The 18627-nt window shown below is 48.7% G+C and overlaps 1 protein-coding gene across 1 annotated transcript; it reads right to left on the reverse strand.

Annotated features, from left to right (window-relative positions):
• Positions 1–26: 26 nt before the first annotated feature.
• Positions 27–18416, reverse strand: LOC307071334 (uncharacterized protein; the record flags this gene model as incomplete). The annotated part of the gene is made up of 4 exons (XM_079730320.1): positions 27–41; positions 17203–17397; positions 17623–17854; positions 18406–18416. The coding sequence occupies 4 exons, from the start codon at positions 18414–18416 to the stop codon at positions 27–29; spliced, it is 453 nt and encodes a 150-aa protein (XP_079586446.1).
• Between the last annotated feature and the right edge of the window lie 211 nt (positions 18417–18627).

Consider the following 18627-nt stretch of genomic DNA (forward strand, 5'->3'; position numbering starts at 1 on the left):
CAGGTGTAGTTGAAGTGGTAGTTGGATCAGGTGTAGCTGCACTGGTAGTGGGTCCAAGTGTAGGTGTACTGGGTCCAGGTGTAGTTTTATTTGTAATGGGTCCAGCCGTGGTTGGTGTTGCTTTAAATGAACCAAACAAATTGTGTTAGAGCCAAAATGTCTACATTGCATATTAATTAGTATTTGAATAATGATTTTTTGCTTGAACGATAACATTGACTTAATTTTCATGCTATGACTAGGTTTGCTTCACTCTATACTTCCAACTTATCTATACTATTCATTAATGTTGTTTGACTAAGCTCTGCAGCCTTTATGACAATTTAGTATTCATATAATCATTTCTGATTATAAATCAACTTAATGCTTCACTTAATATTAGCATATTTGATTTAATGAGGATGAAGAGAGAACATTAGGGGTTGCTAAGATTAAATAGGAAAGTGCCATGTTCTACTCATTGTAGAAGATGTTAAAGTATTAATCACAATAGCAAGTATTACTGATTAAAATTGCAACACTATTGTTAGACGTACTTGAGACATTAGTAGAAGAGGCTACAACAACATCTGTTGGAAGTGGCTCTGTTGGTCCATCAGTGGTCATGGTTGATGCAGCAGTTGTCGTAGTTGGTGCAGCAGTTGTTGTTGTTGGTGCAGCAGTTGTCGTTGTTGGTGCAGCAGTTGTTGTTGGTGCAGCAGTTGTTGTTGTTGGTGCTGCAGTTGTTGTTGGTGCAGCAGTTGTTGTTGTTGGTGCTGCAGTTGTTGTTGGTGCAGCAGTTGTTGGTGCAGCAGTTGTCGTAGTTGGTGCAGCAGTTGTCGTTGTAGGTGCAGCAGTTGTTGTTGTTGGTGCTGCAGTTGTTCTTGTTGGTGCAGCAGTTGTCGTTGTAGGTGCAGCAGTTGTTGTTGTTGGTGCTGCAGTTGTTGTTGTTGGTGCAGCAGTTGTCGTTGTTGGTGCAGCAGTTGTTGTTGTTGGTGCTGCAGTTGTTGTTGTTGGTGCAGCAGTTGTCGTTGTTGGTGCAAAAGTTGTCGTTGTTGGTGCAGCAGTTGTTGTTGTTGGTGCATCAGTTGTTGTTGGTGCAGCAGTTGTCAAAGTTGGGGCAGCAGTTGTTGTTGTTGGTGTGGCAGTTGTAGTCGTCGGTGCAGCAGTTGTTGTTCTTGGTGTGACAGTTGTTGGTGCTGCAGATGTCGTTGTTGGTGAAGCAGATGTAGTTGTTGTTGCAGCAGTTGTAGTCGTCGGAGTAGCTGTTGTTGTTATTGCAGCAGTTGTCGTTGTAGGTGCAGAAGTTGTTGTTGGTGCAGCAGTTGTCGTTGGTTCAGCAGTTGTCGTTGTTGGTGCAGCAGTTGTCAAAGTTGGTGCAGCAGTTGTCGTTGCAGGTGCAGCAGTTGTCAAAGTTGGTTCAGCAATTGTCGTAGTTGGTGCAGCAGTTGTTGTTGTTGGTGCAGCAGTTGTTGCTGCAGCAGTTGTCGTTGTTGGTGCAGCAGTTGTTGTTGTTGGTGCTGCAGTTGTTGTTGGTGCAGCAGTTGTTGGTGCAGCAGTTGTCGTTGTTGGTGCAAAAGTTGTCGTTGTTGGTGCAGCAGTTGTCGTTGTTGGTGCAAAAGTTGTCGTTGTTGGTGCAGCAGTTGTTGTTGTTGGTGCTGCAGTTGTTGTTGGTGCAGCAGTTGTTGGTGCAGCAGTTGTTGTAGTTGGTGCAGCAGTTGTCGTAGTTGGTGCAGCAGTTGTTGTTGTTGGTGCAGCAGTTGTCGTTGTTGGTGCTGCAGTTGTTGTCGGTGCAGCAGTTGTTGTTGTTGGTGCTGCAGTTGTTGTTGGTACAGCAGTTGTTGGTGCAGCAGTTGTCGTAGTTGGTGCAGCAGTTGTTGTTGTTGGTGCAGCAGTTGTCGTTGTTGGTGCAGCAGTTGTTGTTGGTGCAGCAGTTGTTGGTGCAGCAGTTGTCGTAGTTGGTGCAGCAGTTGTTGTTGTTGGTGCAGCAGTTGTCGTTGTTGGTGCAGCAGTTGTTGTTGGTGCAGCAGTTGTTGGTGCAGCAGTTGTCGTTGTAGGTGCAGCAGTTGTTGTTGTTGGTGCTGCAGTTGTTGTTGTTGGTGCAGCAGTTGTTGTTGTTGGTGATGCAGTTGTTGGTGTTGGTGCAGCAGTTGTTGTTGTTGGTGTGACAGTTGTTGGTGCTGCAGTTGTCGTTGTTGGTGAAGCAGATGTTGTTCTTGCAGCAGTTGTAGTCGTCAGAGCAGCTGTTGTTATTGCAGCAGTTGTCGTTGTTGGTGCAGCAGTTGTCGTTGTAGGTGCAGCAGTTGTTGTTGTTGGTGCAGCAGTTGTCGTTGTTGGTGCAGCAGTTGTTGTTGGTGCAGCAGTTGTTGGTGCAGCAGTTGTCGTAGTTGGTGCAGCAGTTGTTGTTGTTGGTGCAGCAGTTGTCGTTGTTGGTGCAGCAGTTGTTGTTGGTGCACCAGTTGTTGGTGCAGCAGTTGTCGTTGTAGGTGCAGCAGTTGTTGTTGTTGGTGCTGCAGTTGTTGTTGTTGGTGCAGCAGTTGTTGTTGTTGGTGATGCAGTTGTTGTTGTTGGTGCAGCAGTTGTTGTTGTTGGTGTGACAGTTGTTGGTGCTGCAGTTGTCGTTGTTGGTGAAGCAGACGTTGTTGTTGCAGCAGTTGTAGTCGTCAGAGCAGCTGTTGTTGTTATTGCAGCAGTTGTTGTTGTTGGTGCTGCAGTTGTTGTTGGTGCAGCAGTTGTTGATGCAGCAGTTGTCGTAGTTGGTGCAGCAGTTGTTGTTGTTGCAGCAGTTGTCGTTGTTGGTGCAGCAGTTGTTGTTGGTGCAGCAGTTGTTGTTTGTGCAGCAGTTGTTGGTGCAGCAGTTGTCGTAATTGGTGCAGCAGTTGTTGTTGTTGGTGTGGCAGTTGTAGTCGTCGGTGCAGCAGTTGTTGTTATTGGTGCAGCAGTTGTCGTAGTTGGTGCAGCAGTTGTTGTTATTGGTGCAGCAGTTGTCGAAGTTGGTGCAGAAGTTGTTGTTGTTGGTGCAGCAGTTGTCGTTGTTGGTGCAGCAGTTGTTGTTGGTGCAGCAGTTGTCGTAGTTGGTGCAGCAGTTGTTGTTGTTGGTGTGGCAGTTGTAGTCGTCGGTGCAGCAGTTGTTGTTATTGGTGTGACAGTTGTTGGTGCTGCAGTTGTCGTTGTTGGTGAAGCAGTTGTTGTTGTTGGTGCTGCAGTTGTTGTTGGTGCAGCAGTTGTTGGTGCAGCAGTTGTCGTAGTTGGTGCAGCAGTTGTTGTTGTTGATGCAGCAGTTGTCGTTGTTGGTGCAAACGTTGTCGTTGTTGGTGCAGCAGTTGTTGGTGCAGCAGTTGTCGTAGTTGGTGCAGCAGTTGTTGTTGTATGTGCAGCAGTTGTCGTTGTTGGTGCTGCAGTTGTTGTTGGTGCAGCAGTTGTTGTTGTTGGTGCAGCAGTTGTTGTTGGTGCAGCAGTTGTCGCTGTTTGTGTGACAGTTGTTGTTTGTACTGCAGTTGTCGTTGTTGGTGCTGCAGTTGTCGTTGTTGGTGCAGCAGTTGTTGTTGGTGCAGCAGTTGTCGTTGTTGGTGCAGCAGTTGTCGTTGTTGGTGCTGCAGTTGTTGTTGGTGCAGCAGTTGTTGTTGTTGGTGCAGCAGTTGTTGTTGTTGGTGCAGCAGTTGTCGTTGTTGGTGCTGCAGTTGTTGTTGGTGCAGCAGTTGTTGTTGTTGGTGCAGCAGTTGTTGTTGGTGCAGCAGTTGTCGCTGTTTGTGTGACAGTTGCTGTTTGTACTGCAGTTGTCGTTGTTGGTGCTGCAGTTGTCGTTGTTGGTGCAGCAGTTGTTGGTGCAGCAGTTGTCGTAGTTGGTGCAGCAGTTGTCGGTGTTGGTGCAGCAGTTGTCGTTGTTGGTGCAGCAGTTGTAGTCGTCGGTGCAGCAGTTGTTGTTGTTGGTGTGACAGTTGTTGGTGCTGCAGTTGTCGTTGTTGGTGAAGCAGATGTTGTTGTTGCAGCAGTTGTAGTCGTCGGCGCAACTGTTGTTGTTATTGCAGCAGTTGTCGTTGTTGGTGTGGCAGTTGTAGTCGTCGGTGCAGCAGTTGTTGTTGGTGTGACAGTTGTTCGTGCTGCAGTTGTTGTTGTTGGTGCTGCAGTTGTTGGTGCAGCAGTTGTCGTTGTTGGTGCAGCAGTTGTTGTTGTTGGTGCAGCATTTGTCGTAGTTGGTGCAGCAGTTGTCGTTGTTGGTGCAGCAGTTGTCGTTGTTGGTGCAGCAGTTGTAGTCGTCGGTGCAGCAGTTGTTGTTGTTGGTGTGACAGTTGTTGGTGCTGCAGTTGTCGTTGTTGGTGAAGCAGATGTTGTTGTTGCAGCAGTTGTAGTCGTCGGAGCAACTGTTGTTGTTATTGCAGCAGTTGTCGTTGTTGGTGTGGCAGTTGTAGTCGTCGGTGCAGCAGTTGTTGTTGGTGTGACAGTTGTTGGTGCTGCAGTTGTTGTTGTTGGTGCTGCAGTTGTTGTTGGTGCAGCAGTTGTTGTTGGTGCAGCAGTTGTCGCTGTTTGTGTGACAGTTGTTGTTTGTACTGCAGTTGTCGTTGTTGGTGCTGCAGTTGTCGTTGTTGGTGCAGCAGTTGTTGGTGCAGCAGTTGTCGTAGTTGGTGTAGCAGTTGTAGTTGTTGCTGCAGCAGTTGTCGTAGTTGGTGCAGCAGTTGTAGTCGTCGGTGCAGCAGTTGTTGTTGTTGGTGTGACAGTTGTTGGTGCTGCAGTTGTCGTTGTTGGTGAAGCAGATGTTGTTGTAGCAGCAGTTGTAGTCGTCGGAGCAACTGTTGTTGTTATTGCAGCAGTTGTCGTTGTTGGTGTGGAAGTTGTAGTCGTCGGTGCAGCAGTTGTTGTTGGTGTGACAGTTGTTGGTGCTGCAGTTGTCGTTGTTGGTGCAGCAGTTGTCGTTGTTGGTGCAGCAGTTGTAGTCGTCGATGCAGCAGTTGTTGTTGTTGGTGTGACAGTTGTTGGTGCTGCAGTTGTTGTTGTTGGTGCTGCAGTTGTTGGTGGTGCAGCAGTTGTTGATGCAGCAGTTGTCGTTGTTGGTGCAGCAGTTGTTGTTGTTGGTGCAGCAGTTGTTGTTGTTGGTGCTGCAGTTGTTGTTGGTGCAGCAGTTGTTGGTGCAGCAGTTGTCGTAGTTGGTTTAGCAGTTGTTGTTGTTGGTGCAGCAGTTGTCGTAGTTGGTGCAGCAGTTGTTGTTGTTGGTGCAGCAGTTGTCGTTGTTGGTGCAGCAGTTGTTGTTGGTGCAGCAGTTGTTGTTGGTGCAGCAGTTGTCGTAGTTGGTGCAGCAGTTGTTGTTGTTTGTGCAGCAGTTGTTGTTGGTGCAGCAGTTGTTGTTGTTTGTGCAGCAGTTGTCGTTGTTGGTGCAGCAGTTGTTGTTGGTGCAGCAGTTGTCGTAGTTGGTGCAGCAGTTGTTGTTGTTGGTGCAGCAGTTGTCGTTGTTGGTGCAGCAGTTGTTGTTGTTGGTGCTGCAGTTGTTGTTGGTGCAGCAGTTGTTGTTGTTGGTGCAGCAGTTGTTGTTGGTGCAGCAGTTTTCGTAGTTGGTGCAGCAGTTGTTGTTGTTGGTGTGGCAGTTGTAGTCGTCGGTGCAGCAGTTGTTGTTATTGGTGTGACAGTTGTTGGTGCTGCAGTTGTCGTTGTTGGTGAAGCAGATGTTGTTGTTGGAGCAGTTGTCGTAGTTGGTGCAGCAGTTGTTGTTGTTGGTGCTGCAGTTGTTGTTGGTGCAGCAGTTTTTGGTGCAGCAGTTGTCGTAGTTGGTGCAGCAGTTGTTGTTGTTGGTGCAGCAGTTGTCGTTGTTGGTTCAGCAGTTGTTGTTGGTGCAGCAGTTGTTGGTGCAGCAGTTGTTGTTGTTGGTGCAGCAGTTGTCGTAGTTGGTGCAGCAGTTGTCGTTGTTGGTGCAGCAGTTGTCGTTGTTGGTGCAGCAGTTGTTGGTGCAGCAGTTGTCGTAGTTGGTGCAGCAGTTGTTGTTGTTGGTGCAGCAGTTATCGTTGTTGGTGCTGCAGTTGTTGGTGCAACAGTTGTTGTTGTTGGTGTGACAGTTGTTGGTGCTGCAGTTGTCATTGTTGGTGAAGCAGATGTTGTTGTTGCAGCAGTTGTAGTCGTCGGAGCAGCTGTTGTTGTTATTGCAGCAGTTGTAGTCATCGGTGCAGCAGTTGTTGTTGTTGTTGGTGTGACAGTTGTTGGTGCAGCAGTTGTTGTTGGTGCAGCAGTTGTCGTAGTTGGTGCAGCAGTTGTTGTTGTTGGTGCAGCAGTTGTCGTTGTTGGTGCTGCAGTTGTTGTTGGTGCAGCAGTTGTTGTTGTTGGTGCAGCAGTCGTTGTTGTTGGTGCAGCAGCTGTTGTTGTTGGTGCAGCAGTTGTCGCTGTTTGTGTGACAGTTGTCGTTGTTGGTGCAGCAGTTGTTGGTGCTGCAGTTGTTGTTGGTGCAGCAGTTGTTGTTGTTGGTGCAGTAGTTGTTGTTGGTGCAGCAGCTGTCGCTGTTTGTGTGACAGTTGTTGTTTGTACTGCAGTTGTCGTTGTTGGTGCTGCAGTTGTCGTTGTTGGTGCAGCAGTTGTTGTTGGTGCAGCAGTTGTCGTTGTTGGTGCAGCAGTTGTTGGTGCAGCAGTTGTCGTAGTTGGTGCAGCAGTTGTTGTTGTTGGTGCAGCAGTTGTCGTTGTTGGTGCAGCAGTTGTCGTTGTTGGTGCAGCACTTGTCGTAGTTGGTGCAGCAGTTGTCGTTGTTGGTGCTGCAGTTGTCGTTGTTGGTGCTGCAGTTGTCGTTGTTGGTGCAGCAGTTGTTGGTGCAGCAGTTGTTGTTGTTGGTGCAGCAGTTGTCGTTGTTGGTGCAGCAGTTGTTGTTGGTGCAGCAATTGTTGGTGCAGCAGTTGTCGTAGTTGGTGCAGCAGTTGTTGTTGGTGCAGCAGTTGTCGTTGTTGGTGACACAGATGTAGTTGTTGTTGCAGCAGTTGTAGTCGTCTGAGCAGCTGTTGTTGTTGTTGCAGCAGTTGTAGTCGTCGGAGCAGCTGTTGTTGTTATTGCAGCAGTTGTCGTTGTAGGTGCAGCAGTTGTCGTTGTTGGTAAAGCAGTTGTCGTTGTAGGTGCATCAGTTGTCGTTGTTGGTTCAGCAGTTGTCGTAGTTGGTTCAGCCGTTGTCGTACTTGGTGCAGCAGATGTAGTCGTCGGTGCAGCAGTTGTTGTTGTTTGTACGACGGTTGTTGGTGCTGCAGTTGTTGGTGCAGCAGTTGTCGTAGTTGGTGCAGCAGTTGTTGTTGTTGGTGCAGCAGTTGTCGTTGTTGGTGCAGCAGTTGTTGTTGGTGCAGCAGTTGTTGGTGCAGCAGTTGTCGTAGTTGGTGCAGCAGCAGTTGTTGTTGGTGCAGCAGTTGTCGTTGTTGGTGCAAAAGTTTTCGTTGTTGGTGCAGCAGTTGTTGTTGTTGGTGCAGCAGTTGTTGTTGGTGCAGCAGTTGTCGTAGTTGGTGCAGCAGTTGTTGTTGTTGGTGTGGCAGTTGTAGTCGTCGGTGCAGCAGTTGTTGTTGTTTGTGTGACAGTTGTTGTTTCTACTGCAGTTGTCGTTGTTGGTGCAGCAGTTGTCGTAGTTGGTGCAGCAGTTGTTGTTGTTGGTGCAGCAGTTGTCGTTGTTGGTGCAGCAGTTGTTGTTGGTGCAGCAGTTGTTGTTGTTGGTGCTGCAGTTGTTGTTGGTGCAGCAGTTGTTGTTGTTGGTGCAGCAGTTGTTGTTGGTGCAGCAGTTGTCGCTGTTTGTGTGACAGTTGTTGTTTGTACTGCAGTTGTCGTTGTCGGTGCTGCAGTTGTCGTTGTTGGTGCAGCAGTTGTTGTTGGTGCAGCAGTTGTCGTAGTTGGTGCAGCAGTTGTTGTTGTTGGTGCAGCAGTTGTCGTAGTTGGTGCAGCAGTTGTTGTTGTTGGTGCAGCAGTTGTCGTTGTTGGTGCAGCAGTTGTCGTAGTTGGTGCAGCAGTTGTCGTTGTTGGTGCAAAAGTTGTCGTTGTTGGTGCAGCAGTTGTTGTTGTTGGTGTGACAGTTGTTGGTGCTGCAGTTGTCGTTGTTGGTGAAGCAGTTGTTGTTGTTGGTGCAGCAGTTGTTGTTGGTGCAGCAGTTGTCGTTGTTGGTGCTGCAGTTGTTGTTGGTGCAGCAGTTGTTGTTGTTGGTGCAGCAGTTGTCGTTGTTGGAGCAGAAGTTGTCGTAGTTCGTGCAGCAGTTGTCGTTGTTGGTGCAAAAGTTGTCGTTGTTGGTGCTGCAGTTGTCGTTGTTGGTGCAGCAGTTGTTGGTGCAGCAGTTGTCGTAGTTGGTGCAGCAGTTGTTGTTGTTGGTGCAGCAGTTGCCGTTGTTGGTGCAGCAGTTGTAGTCGTCGGTGCAGCAGTTGTTGTTGTTGGTGCAGCAGTTGCCGTTGTTGGTGCAGCAGTTGTAGTCGTCGGTGCTGCAGTTGTCGTTGTTGGTGAAGCAGATGTTGTTGTTGCAGCAGTTGTAGTCGTCGGAGCAGCTGTTGTTGTTATTGCAGCAGTTGTCGTTGTTGGTGTGGCAGTTGTAGTCATCGGTGCAGCAGTTGTTGTTGTTGGTGTGACAGTTGTTGGTGCAGCAGTTGTTGTTGGTGCAGCAGTTGTCGTAGTTGGTGCAGCAGTTGTTGTTGTTGGTGCAGCAGTTGTCGTTGTTGGTGCTGCAGTTGTTGTTGGTGCAGCAGTTGTTGTTGTTGGTGCAGCAGTTGTTGTTGTTGGTGCAGCAGTTGTCGTTGTTGGTGCAGCAGTTGTTGTTGTTGGTGCAGCAGTTGTTGTTGGTGCAGCAGTTGTCGTTGTAGGTGCTGCAGTTGTTGTTGGTGCTGCAGTTGTTGTTGGTGCAGCAGTTGTCGTAGTTGGTGCAGCAGTTGTTGTTGTTGGTGCAGCAATTGTCGTTGTTGGTGCAAAAGTTGTCGTTGTTGGTGCAGCAGTTGTTGGTGCTGCAGTTGTTGTTGGTGCAGCAGTTGTTGTTGTTGGTGCAGCAGTTGTTGTTGGTGCAGCAGTTGTCGCTGTTTGTGTGACAGTTGTTGTTTGTACTGCAGTTGTTGTTGTTGGTGCTGCAGTTGTCGTTGTTGGTGCAGCAGTTGTTGTTGGTGCAGCAGTTGTCGTTGTTGGTGCTGCAGTTGTCGTTGTTGGTGCAGCAGTTGTTGGTGCAGCAGTTGTCGTAGTTGGTGCAGCAGTTGTCGTTGTTGGTGCAGCAGTTGTTGTTGGTGCAGCAGTTGTTGGTGCAGCAGTTGTCGTAGTTGGTGCAGCAGTTGTTGTTGGTGCAGCAGTTGTCGTTGTTGGTGACACAGATGTAGTTGTTGTTGCAGCAGTTGTAGTCGTCTGAGCAGCTGTTGTTGTTGTTGCAGCAGTTGTAGTCGTCGGAGCAGCTGTTGTTGTTATTGCAGCAGTTGTCGTTGTAGGTGCAGCAGTTGTCGTTGTTGGTAAAGCAGTTGTCGTTGTAGGTGCATCAGTTGTCGTTGTTGGTTCAGCAGTTGTAGTAGTTGGTTCAGCCGTTGTCGTACTTGGTGCAGCAGATGTAGTCGTCGGTGCAGCAGTTGTTGTTGGTACGACGGTTGTTGGTGCTGCACTTGTTGGTGCAGCAGTTGTTGTTGTTGGTGCATCAGTTGTCGTTGTTGGTGCTGCAGTTGTTGTTGGTGCAGCAGTTGTTGGTGCAGCAGTTGTCGTAGTTGGTGCAGCAGTTGTTGTTGTTGGTGCAGCAGTTGTCGTTGTTGGTGCAGCAGTTGTTGTTGGTGCAGCAGTTGTTGTTGTTGGTGCAGCAGTTGTCGTTGTTGGTGCAGCAGTTGTTGTTGGTGCAGCAGTTGTTGGTGCAGCAGTTGTCGTAGTTGGTGCAGCAGTTGTAGTCGTCGGTGCAGCAGTTGTTGTTGTTGGTGCAGCAGTTGCCGTTGTTGGTGCAGCAGTTGTAGTCGTCGGTGCTGCAGTTGTCATTGTTGGTGAAGCAGATGTTGTTGTTGCAGCAGTTGTAGTCGTCGGAGCAGCTGTTGTTGTTATTGCAGCAGTTGTCGTTGTTGGTGTGGCAGTTGTAGTCATCGGTGCAGCAGTTGTTGTTGTTGGTGTGACAGTTGTTGGTGCAGCAGTTGTTGTTGGTGCAGCAGTTGTCGTAGTTGGTGCAGCAGTTGTTGTTGTTGGTGCAGCAGTTGTCGTTGTTGGTGCTGCAGTTGTTGTTGGTGCAGCAGTTGTTGTTGTTGGTGCAGCAGTTGTTGGTGCAGCAGTTGTTGTTGTTGGTGCTGCAGTTGTTGTTGGTGCAGCAGTTGTTGTTGTTGGTGCAGCAGTTGTTGTTGGTGCAGCAGTTGTCGTTGTTGGTGCTGCAGTTGTTGTTGGTGCTGCAGTTGTTGTTGGTGCAGCAGTTGTCGTAGTTGGTGCAGCAGTTGTTGTTGTTGGTGCAGCAGTTGTCGTTGTTGGTGCAAAAGTTGTCGTTGTTGGTGCAGCAGTTGTTGGTGCTGCAGTTGTTGTTGGTGCAGCAGTTGTTGTTGTTGGTGCAGCAGTTGTTGTCGGTGCAGCAGTTGTCGCTGTTTGTGTGACAGTTGTTGTTTGTACTGCAGTTGTTGTTGTTGGTGCTGCAGTTGTCGTTGTTGGTGCAGCAGTAGTTGTTGGTGCAGCAGTTGTCGTTGTTGGTGCTGCAGTTGTCGTTGTTGGTGCAGCAGTTGTTGGTGCAGCAGTTGTCGTAGTTGGTGCAGCAGTTTTTGTTGTTGGTGCAGCAGTTGTCGTTGTTGGTGCAGCAGTTGTCGTAGTTGGTGCAGCAGTTGTTGTTGTTGGTGCAGCAGTTGTCGTTGTTGGTGCAGCAGTTGTCGTAGTTGGTGCAGCAGTTGTTGGTGCAGCAGTTGTTGTTGTTGGTGCAGCAGTTGTCGTTGTTGGTGCAGCAGTTGTTGTTGGTGCAGCAGTTGTTGGTGCAGCAGTTGTCGTAGTTGGTGCAGAAGTTGTTGTTGGTGCAGCAGTTGTCGTTGTTGGTGACACAGATGTAGTTGTTGTTGCAGCAGTTGTAGTCGTCTGAGCAGCTGTTGTGGTTGTTGCAGCAGTTGTAGTCGTCGGAGCAGATGTTGTTGTTATTGCAGCAGTAGTCGTTGTAGGTGCAGCAGTTGTCGTTGTTGGTAAAGCAGTTGTCGTTGTAGGTGCATCAGTTGTCGTTGTTGATTCAGCAGTTGTCGTAGTTGGTTCAGCCGTTGTCGTACTTGGTGCAGCTGTTGTTGTTGTTGGTGCAGCAGTTGTAGTCGTCGGTGCAGCAGTTGTTGTTGTTGGTACGACGGTTGTTGGTGCTGCAGTTTTTGGTGCAGCAGTTGTCGTAGTTGGTGCAGCAGTTGTAGTTGTTGGTGCAGCAGTTGTCGTTGTTGGTGCAGCAGTTGTTGTTGGTGCAGCAGTTGTTGGTGCAGCAGTTGTCGTAGTTGGTGCAGCAGTTGTTGTTGTTGGTGCAGCAGTTGTCGTTGTTGGTGCAAAAGTTGTCGTTGTTGGTGCAGCAGTTGTTGTTGTTGGTGCAGCAGTTGTTGTTGGTGCAGCAGTTGTCGTAGTTGGTGCAGCAGTTGTTGTTGTTGGTGTGGCAGTTGTAGTCGTCGGTGCAGCAGTTGTTGTTGTTTGTGTGACAGTTGTTGTTTGTACTGCAGTTGTCGTTGTTGGTGCAGCAGCTGTTGTTGTTGGTGCAGCAGTTGTCGTTGTTGGTGCAGCAGTTGTTGTTGGTGCAGCAGTTGTTGTTGTTGGTGCTGCAGTTGTTGTTGGTGCAACAGTTGTTGTTGTTGGTGCAGCAGTTGTTGTTGGTGCAGCAGTTGTCGCTGTTTGTGTGACAGTTGTTGTTTGTACTGCAGTTGTCGTTGTTGGTGCTGCAGTTGTCGTTGTTGGTGCAGCAGTTGTTGTTGGTGCAGCAGTTGTCGTAGTTGGTGCTGCAGTTGTCGTTGTTGGTGCAGCAGTTGTTGGTGCAGCAGTTGTTGTAGTTGGTGCAGCAGTTGTTGTTGTTGGTGCAGCAGTTGTCGCTGTTTGTGTGACAGTTGTTGTTTGTACTGCAGTTGTCGTTGTTGGTGCTGCAGTTGTCGTTGTTGGTGCAGCAGTTGTTGTTGGTGCAGCAGTTGTCGTAGTTGGTGCAGCAGTTGTTGTTGTTGGTGCAGCAGTTGTCGTTGTTGGTGCAAAAGTTGTCATTGTTGGTGCAGCAGTTGTTGTTGTTGGTGCTGCAGTTGTTGTTGGTGCAGCAGTTGTCGTTGTAGGTGCAGCAGTTGTTGTTGTTGGTGCTGCAGTTGTTATTGTTGTTGCAGCAGTTGTTGTTGTTGCAGCAGTTGTAGTCGTCGGAGCAGCTGTTGTTGTTATTGCAGCAGTTGTCGTTGTTGGTGTGGCAGTTGTAGTCATCGGTGCAGCAGTTGTTGTTGTTGGTGTGACAGTTGTTGGTGCAGCAGTTGTTGTTGTTGGTGCAGCAGTTGTCGTTGTTGGTGCTGCAGTTGTTGTTGGTGCAGCAGTTGTTGTTGTTGGTGCAGCAGTTGTTGTTGTTGGTGCAGCAGTTGTCGTTGTTGGTGCTGCAGTTGTTGTTGGTGCAGCAGTTGTTGTTGTTGGTGCAGCAGTTGTCGTTGTTGGTGCAGCAGTTGTTGTTGGTGCAGCAGTTGTTGTTGTTGGTGCTGCAGTTGTTGTTGGTGCAACAGTTGTTGTTGTTGGTGCAGCAGTTGTTGTTGGTGCAGCAGTTGTCGCTGTTTGTGTGACAGTTGTTGTTTGTACTGCAGTTGTCGTTGTTGGTGCTGCAGTTGTCGTTGTTGGTGCAGCAGTTGTTGTTGGTGCAGCAGTTGTCGTTGTTGGTGCTGCAGTTGTCGTTGTTGGTGCAGCAGTTGTTGGTGCAGCAGTTGTCGTAGTTGGTGCAGCAGTTGTTGTTGTTGGTGCAGCAGTTGTCGTTGTTGGTGCAGCAGTTGTCGTAGTTGGTGCAGCAGTTGTTGTTGTTGGTGCAGCAGTTGTCGTTGTTGGTGCAGCAGTTGTTGGTGCAGCAGCTGTTGTTGTTGGTGCATTAGTTGTCGTTGTTGGTGCAGCAGTTGTTGTTGGTGCAGCAGTTGTTGGTGCAGCAGTTGTCGTAGTTGGTGCAGCAGTTGTTGTTGGTGCAGCAGTTGTCGTTGTTGGTGACACAGATGTAGTTGTTGTTGCAGCAGTTGTAGTCGTCTGAGCAGCTGTTGTTGTTGTTGCAGCAGTTGTAGTCGTCGGAGCAGCTGTTGTTGTTATTGCAGCAGTTGTCGTTGTAGGTGCAGCAGTTGTCGTTGGTAAAGCAGTTGTCGTTGTAGGTTCATCAGTTGTCGTTGTTGGTTCAGCAGTTGTCGTAGTTGGTTCAGCCGTTGTCGTACTTGGTGCAGCTGTTGTTGTTGTTGGTGCAGCAGTTGTAGTCGTCGGTGCAGCAGTTGTTGTTGTTGGTACGACGGTTGTTGGTGCTGCAGTTGTTGGTGCAGCAGTTGTCGTAGTTGGTGCAGCAGTTGTTGTTGCTGCAGCAGTTGTTGGTGCAGCAGTTGTCGTAGTTGGTGCAGCAGTTGTTGTTGTTGGTGCAGCAGTTGTCGTTGTTGGTGCAAAAGTTGTCGTAGTTGGTGTGGCAGTTGTAGTCGTCGGTGCAGCAGTTGTTGTTGTTGGTGTGACAGTTGTTGGTGCTGCAGTTGTCGTTGTTGGTGCAGCAGTTGTTGTTGGTGCAGCAGTTGTCGTAGTTGGTGCAGCAGTTGTTGTTGTTGGTGCAGCAGTTGTCGTTGTTGGTGCTGCAGTTGTTGTTGGTGCAGCAGTTGTTGTTGTTGGTGCAGCAGTTGTCGTTGTTGGTGCTGCAGTTGTTGTTGGTGCAGCAGTTGTTGTTGTTGGTGCAGCAGTTGTTGTTGGTGCAGCAGTTGTCGTTGTTGGTGCAGCAGTTGTTGTTGGTGCAGCAGTTGTTGTTGTTGGTGCAGCAGTTGTCGTTGTTGGTGCAAAAGTTGTCGTTGTTGGTGCAGCAGTTGTTGGTGCTGCAGTTGTTGTTGGTGCAGCAGTTGTTGGTGCAGCAGTTGTCGTAGTTGGTGAAGCAGATGTTGTTGTTGCAGCAGTTGTCGTAGTTGGTGCAGCAGTTGTTGTTGTTGGTGCAGCAGTTGTTGTTGTTGGTGCAGCAGTTGTCGTTGTTGGTGCTGCAGTTGTCGTTGTTGGTGCAGCAGTTGTTGGTGCAGCAGCTGTTGTTGTTGGTGCAGCAGTTGTCGTTGTTGGTGCAGCAGTTGTTGTTGGTGCAGCAGTTGTCGTAGTTGGTGCAGCAGTTGTTGTTGGTGCAGCAGTTGTCGTTGTTGGTGACACAGATGTAGTTGTTGTTGCAGCAGTTGTAGTCGTCTGAGCAGCTGTTGTTGTTGTTGCAGCAGTTGTAGTCGTCGGAGCAGCTGTTGTTGTTATTGCAGCAGTTGTCGTTGTAGGTGCAGCAGTTGTCGTTGGTAAAGCAGTTGTCGTTGTAGGTTCATAAGTTGTCGTTGTTGGTTCAGCAGTTGTCGTAGTTGGTTCAGCCGTTGTCGTACTTGGTGCAGCTGTTGTTGTTGTTGGTGCAGCAGTTGTAGTCGTCGGTGCAGCAGTTGTTGTTGTTGGTACGACGGTTGTTGGTGCTGCAGTTGTTGGTGCAGCAGTTGTCGTAGTTGGTGCAGCAGTTGTTGTTGTTGGTGCAGCAGTTGTCGTTGTTGGTGCAGCAGTTGTTGTTGCTGCAGCAGTTGTTGGTGCAGCAGTTGTCGTAGTTGGTGCAGCAGTTGTTGTTGTTGGTGCAGCAGTTGTCGTTGTTGGTGCAAAAATTGTCGTTGTTGGTGCAGCAGTTGTTGTTGTTGGTGCAGCAGTTGTTGTTGGTGCAGCAGTTGTCGTAGTTGGTGCAGCAGTTGTTGTTGTTGGTGTGGCAGTTGTTGGTGCTGCAGTTGTCGTTGTTGGTGAAGCAGATGTTGTTGTTGCAGCAGTTGTCGTAGTTGGTGCAGCAGTTGTTGTTGTTGGTGCAGCAGTTGTCGTTGTTGGTGCAGCAGTTGTTGTTGGTGCAGCAGTTGTTGTTGTTGGTGCAGCAGTTGTTGTTGTTGCAGCAGTTGTCGCTGTTTGTGTGACAGTTGTTGTTTGTACTGCAGTTGTCGTTGTTGGTGCAGCAGTTGTCGTTGTTGGTGCAGCAGTTGTTGTTGTTGGTGCAGCAGTTGTTGTTGCTGCAGCAGTTGTTGGTGCAGCAGTTGTCGTAGTTGGTGCAGCAGTTGTTGTTGTTGGTGCAGCAGTTGTCGTTGTTGGTGCAAAAGTTGTCGTAGTTGGTGTGGCAGTTGTAGTCGTCGGTGCAGCAGTTGTTGTTGTTGGTGTGACAGTTGTTGGTGCTGCAGTTGTCGTTGTTGGTGCAGCAGTTGTTGTTGGTGCAGCAGTTGTCGTAGTTGGTGCAGCAGTTGTTGTTGTTGGTGCAGCAGTTGTCGTTGTTGGTGCTGCAGTTGTTGTTGGTGCAGCAGTTGTTGTTGTTGGTGCAGCAGTTGTCGTTGTTGGTGCTGCAGTTGTTGTTGGTGCAGCAGTTGTTGTTGTTGGTGCAGCAGTTGTTGTTGGTGCAGCAGTTGTCGTTGTTGGTGCAGCAGTTGTTGTTGGTGCAGCAGTTGTTGTTGTTGGTGCAGCAGTTGTCGTTGTTGGTGCAAAAGTTGTCGTTGTTGGTGCAGCAGTTGTTGGTGCTGCAGTTGTTGTTGGTGCAGCAGTTGTTGGTGCAGCAGTTGTCGTAGTTGGTGAAGCAGATGTTGTTGTTGCAGCAGTTGTCGTAGTTGGTGCAGCAGTTGTTGTTGTTGGTGCAGCAGTTGTTGTTGTTGGTGCAGCAGTTGTCGTTGTTGGTGCTGCAGTTGTCGTTGTTGGTGCAGCAGTTGTTGGTGCAGCAGCTGTTGTTGTTGGTGCAGCAGTTGTCGTTGTTGGTGCAGCAGTTGTTGTTGGTGCAGCAGTTGTCGTAGTTGGTGCAGCAGTTGTTGTTGGTGCAGCAGTTGTCGTTGTTGGTGACACAGATGTAGTTGTTGTTGCAGCAGTTGTAGTCGTCTGAGCAGCTGTTGTTGTTGTTGCAGCAGTTGTAGTCGTCGGAGCAGCTGTTGTTGTTATTGCAGCAGTTGTCGTTGTAGGTGCAGCAGTTGTCGTTGGTAAAGCAGTTGTCGTTGTAGGTTCATAAGTTGTCGTTGTTGGTTCAGCAGTTGTCGTAGTTGGTTCAGCCGTTGTCGTACTTGGTGCAGCTGTTGTTGTTGTTGGTGCAGCAGTTGTAGTCGTCGGTGCAGCAGTTGTTGTTGTTGGTACGACGGTTGTTGGTGCTGCAGTTGTTGGTGCAGCAGTTGTCGTAGTTGGTGCAGCAGTTGTTGTTGTTGGTGCAGCAGTTGTCGTTGTTGGTGCAGCAGTTGTTGTTGCTGCAGCAGTTGTTGGTGCAGCAGTTGTCGTAGTTGGTGCAGCAGTTGTTGTTGTTGGTGCAGCAGTTGTCGTTGTTGGTGCAAAAATTGTCGTTGTTGGTGCAGCAGTTGTTGTTGTTGGTGCAGCAGTTGTTGTTGGTGCAGCAGTTGTCGTAGTTGGTGCAGCAGTTGTTGTTGTTGGTGTGGCAGTTGTTGGTGCTGCAGTTGTCGTTGTTGGTGAAGCAGATGTTGTTGTTGCAGCAGTTGTCGTAGTTGGTGCAGCAGTTGTTGTTGTTGGTGCAGCAGTTGTCGTTGTTGGTGCAGCAGTTGTTGTTGGTGCAGCAGTTGTTGTTGTTGGTGCAGCAGTTGTTGTTGTTGCAGCAGTTGTCGCTGTTTGTGTGACAGTTGTTGTTTGTACTGCAGTTGTCGTTGTTGGTGCAGCAGTTGTCGTTGTTGGTGCAGCAGTTGTTGTTGTTGGTGCTGCAGTTGTTGTTGGTGCAGCAGTTGTTGTTGTTGGTGCAGCAGTTGTTGGTGCAGCAGTTGTCGCTGTTTGTGTGACAGTTGTTGTTTGTACTGCAGTTGTCGTTGTTGGTGCTGCAGTTGTCGTTGTTGGTGCAGCAGTTGTTGTTGGTGCAGCAGTTGTAGTTGGTGCAGCAGTTGTTGTTGTTGGTGCAGCAGTTGTCGTTGTTGGTGCTGTAGTTGTTGTTGGTGCAGCAGTTGTTGTTGTTGGTGCAGCAGTTGTTGTTGTTGGTGCAGCAGTTGTCGTTGTTGGTGCTGCAGTTGTTGTTGTTTGTGCAGCAATTGTCGTTGTTGGTGTGACAGTTGTTGGCGCTGCAGTCGTCGTTGTTGGTAAAGCAGACGTAGATGTTTTTGCAGCAGTTGTAGTCGTCGGTGCAACAGTTGTCGTTGTAGGTGCAGCAGTTGTCGTTGTTGTTGCAGCAGTTGTCGTTGTTGGTGCTGCAGTTGTCTTTGTTGGTGAAGCAGATGTAGTTGTTGGTGCAGCTGTTGTAGTCGTTGGTGCAGCAGTTGTTGGTGCAGCAGTTGTTGTTATAGGTGCAGCAGTTGTCGTTATTGGTGCAGCAGTTGTCGTTGTTGGTGCAGCAGTTGTCGTTGTTGGTGCAGCAGTTGTCGTTGTTGGTGCAGCAGTTGTTGTTGTTGGTGCACCAGTTGTCGTTGTTGTTGCAGCAGTTGTTGTTGTTGTTGCACCAGTTGTCGTTGGTACAGCAGTTGTCGTTGTTGGTGGAGCAGTTGTTGTTGGTGCTGCAGTTGTTATTGTTGGTGCTGCAGTTGTTGTTGTTGGTGCAGCAATTGTCGTTGTTGGTGTGACAGTTGTTGGTGCTGCAGTCGTCGTTGTTGGTGAAGCAGATGTAGTTGTTTTTGCAGCAGTTGTAGTCGTCGGTGCAGCAGTTGTCGTTGTAGGTGCAGCAGTTGTCGTTGTTGTTGCAGCAGTTGTCGTTGTTGGTGCAACAGTTGTCTTTGTTGGTGCAGCAGTTGTCGTTGTTGGTGCAACAGTTGTCGTTGTTGGTGCAGCAGTTGTTGTTGTTGGTGCTGCAGTTGTTGTTGTTGGTGAAGCTGTTGTAGTCGTTGGTGCAGCAGTTGTTGTTGGTGCAGCACTTGTTGTTATAGGTGCAGCAGTTGTCGTTATTGGTGCAACGGTTGTCGTAGTTGGTTCAGCAGTTGTCGTAGTTGGTGCAGCAGTTGTCGTTGTTGGTGCTGCAGTTGTCGTTGTTGGTGCAGCAGTTGTCGTTGTTGGTGCAGCAGTTGTCGTCGTTGGTGCTGCAGTTTTCGTTGTTGGTGCAGAAATTGTAATTGTTGGTGCTGCAGTTGACGTTATTGGTGCAGCAGTTGTCATTGGTACAGCAGTTGTAGTTGTTTGTGCAGCCGTTGTTGTTGGTGCAGCAGGAGTTGTTGTTGCTGCTACAATTGTCGTCGTTGTTGCAGCAGTTGCTGCTGGTGCTGCAGTTGCTGTCGTTGGTGCAGCAGTTGTCGTTGGTGCAGCAGTTGTTGTCGTTGGTGCAGCAGTTGTCGATGTTGTTAAAGCAGTTGTTGTTGTTTCTGCAGTTGTAGTCTGTGCTGCAGCTGTTGTTGCTGGTGTTGCAATTGTCGTTGGTGCAGCAGTTGTCATAGTTTGGCTTGCAATTGTCGTTGAGGTTGCTGCAGTCACTTGTCCTCCATTTTTGGTCATTATGGTTAGTACTAGTTTTGTGGAGGAAGAGTTTTTACAGAATAAAAATAATTATTTCTTTTTTTTATTGTTTTTAATACTTTTGCCCATAGTATCAGGTCTCAATAACAGAAAGATTTCAATACACAAAATGCATTTATATATTTTAGTGTCCTTCATTTTATAATTTATGCTTCGTTTAACAATTATTTAAAATCAAGG

The sequence above is a fragment of the Pollachius pollachius genome (genome assembly GCF_949987615.1).
Source record: "Pollachius pollachius genome assembly, chromosome: 2".
Classification (NCBI taxonomy): Eukaryota; Metazoa; Chordata; class Actinopteri; order Gadiformes; family Gadidae; genus Pollachius; species Pollachius pollachius.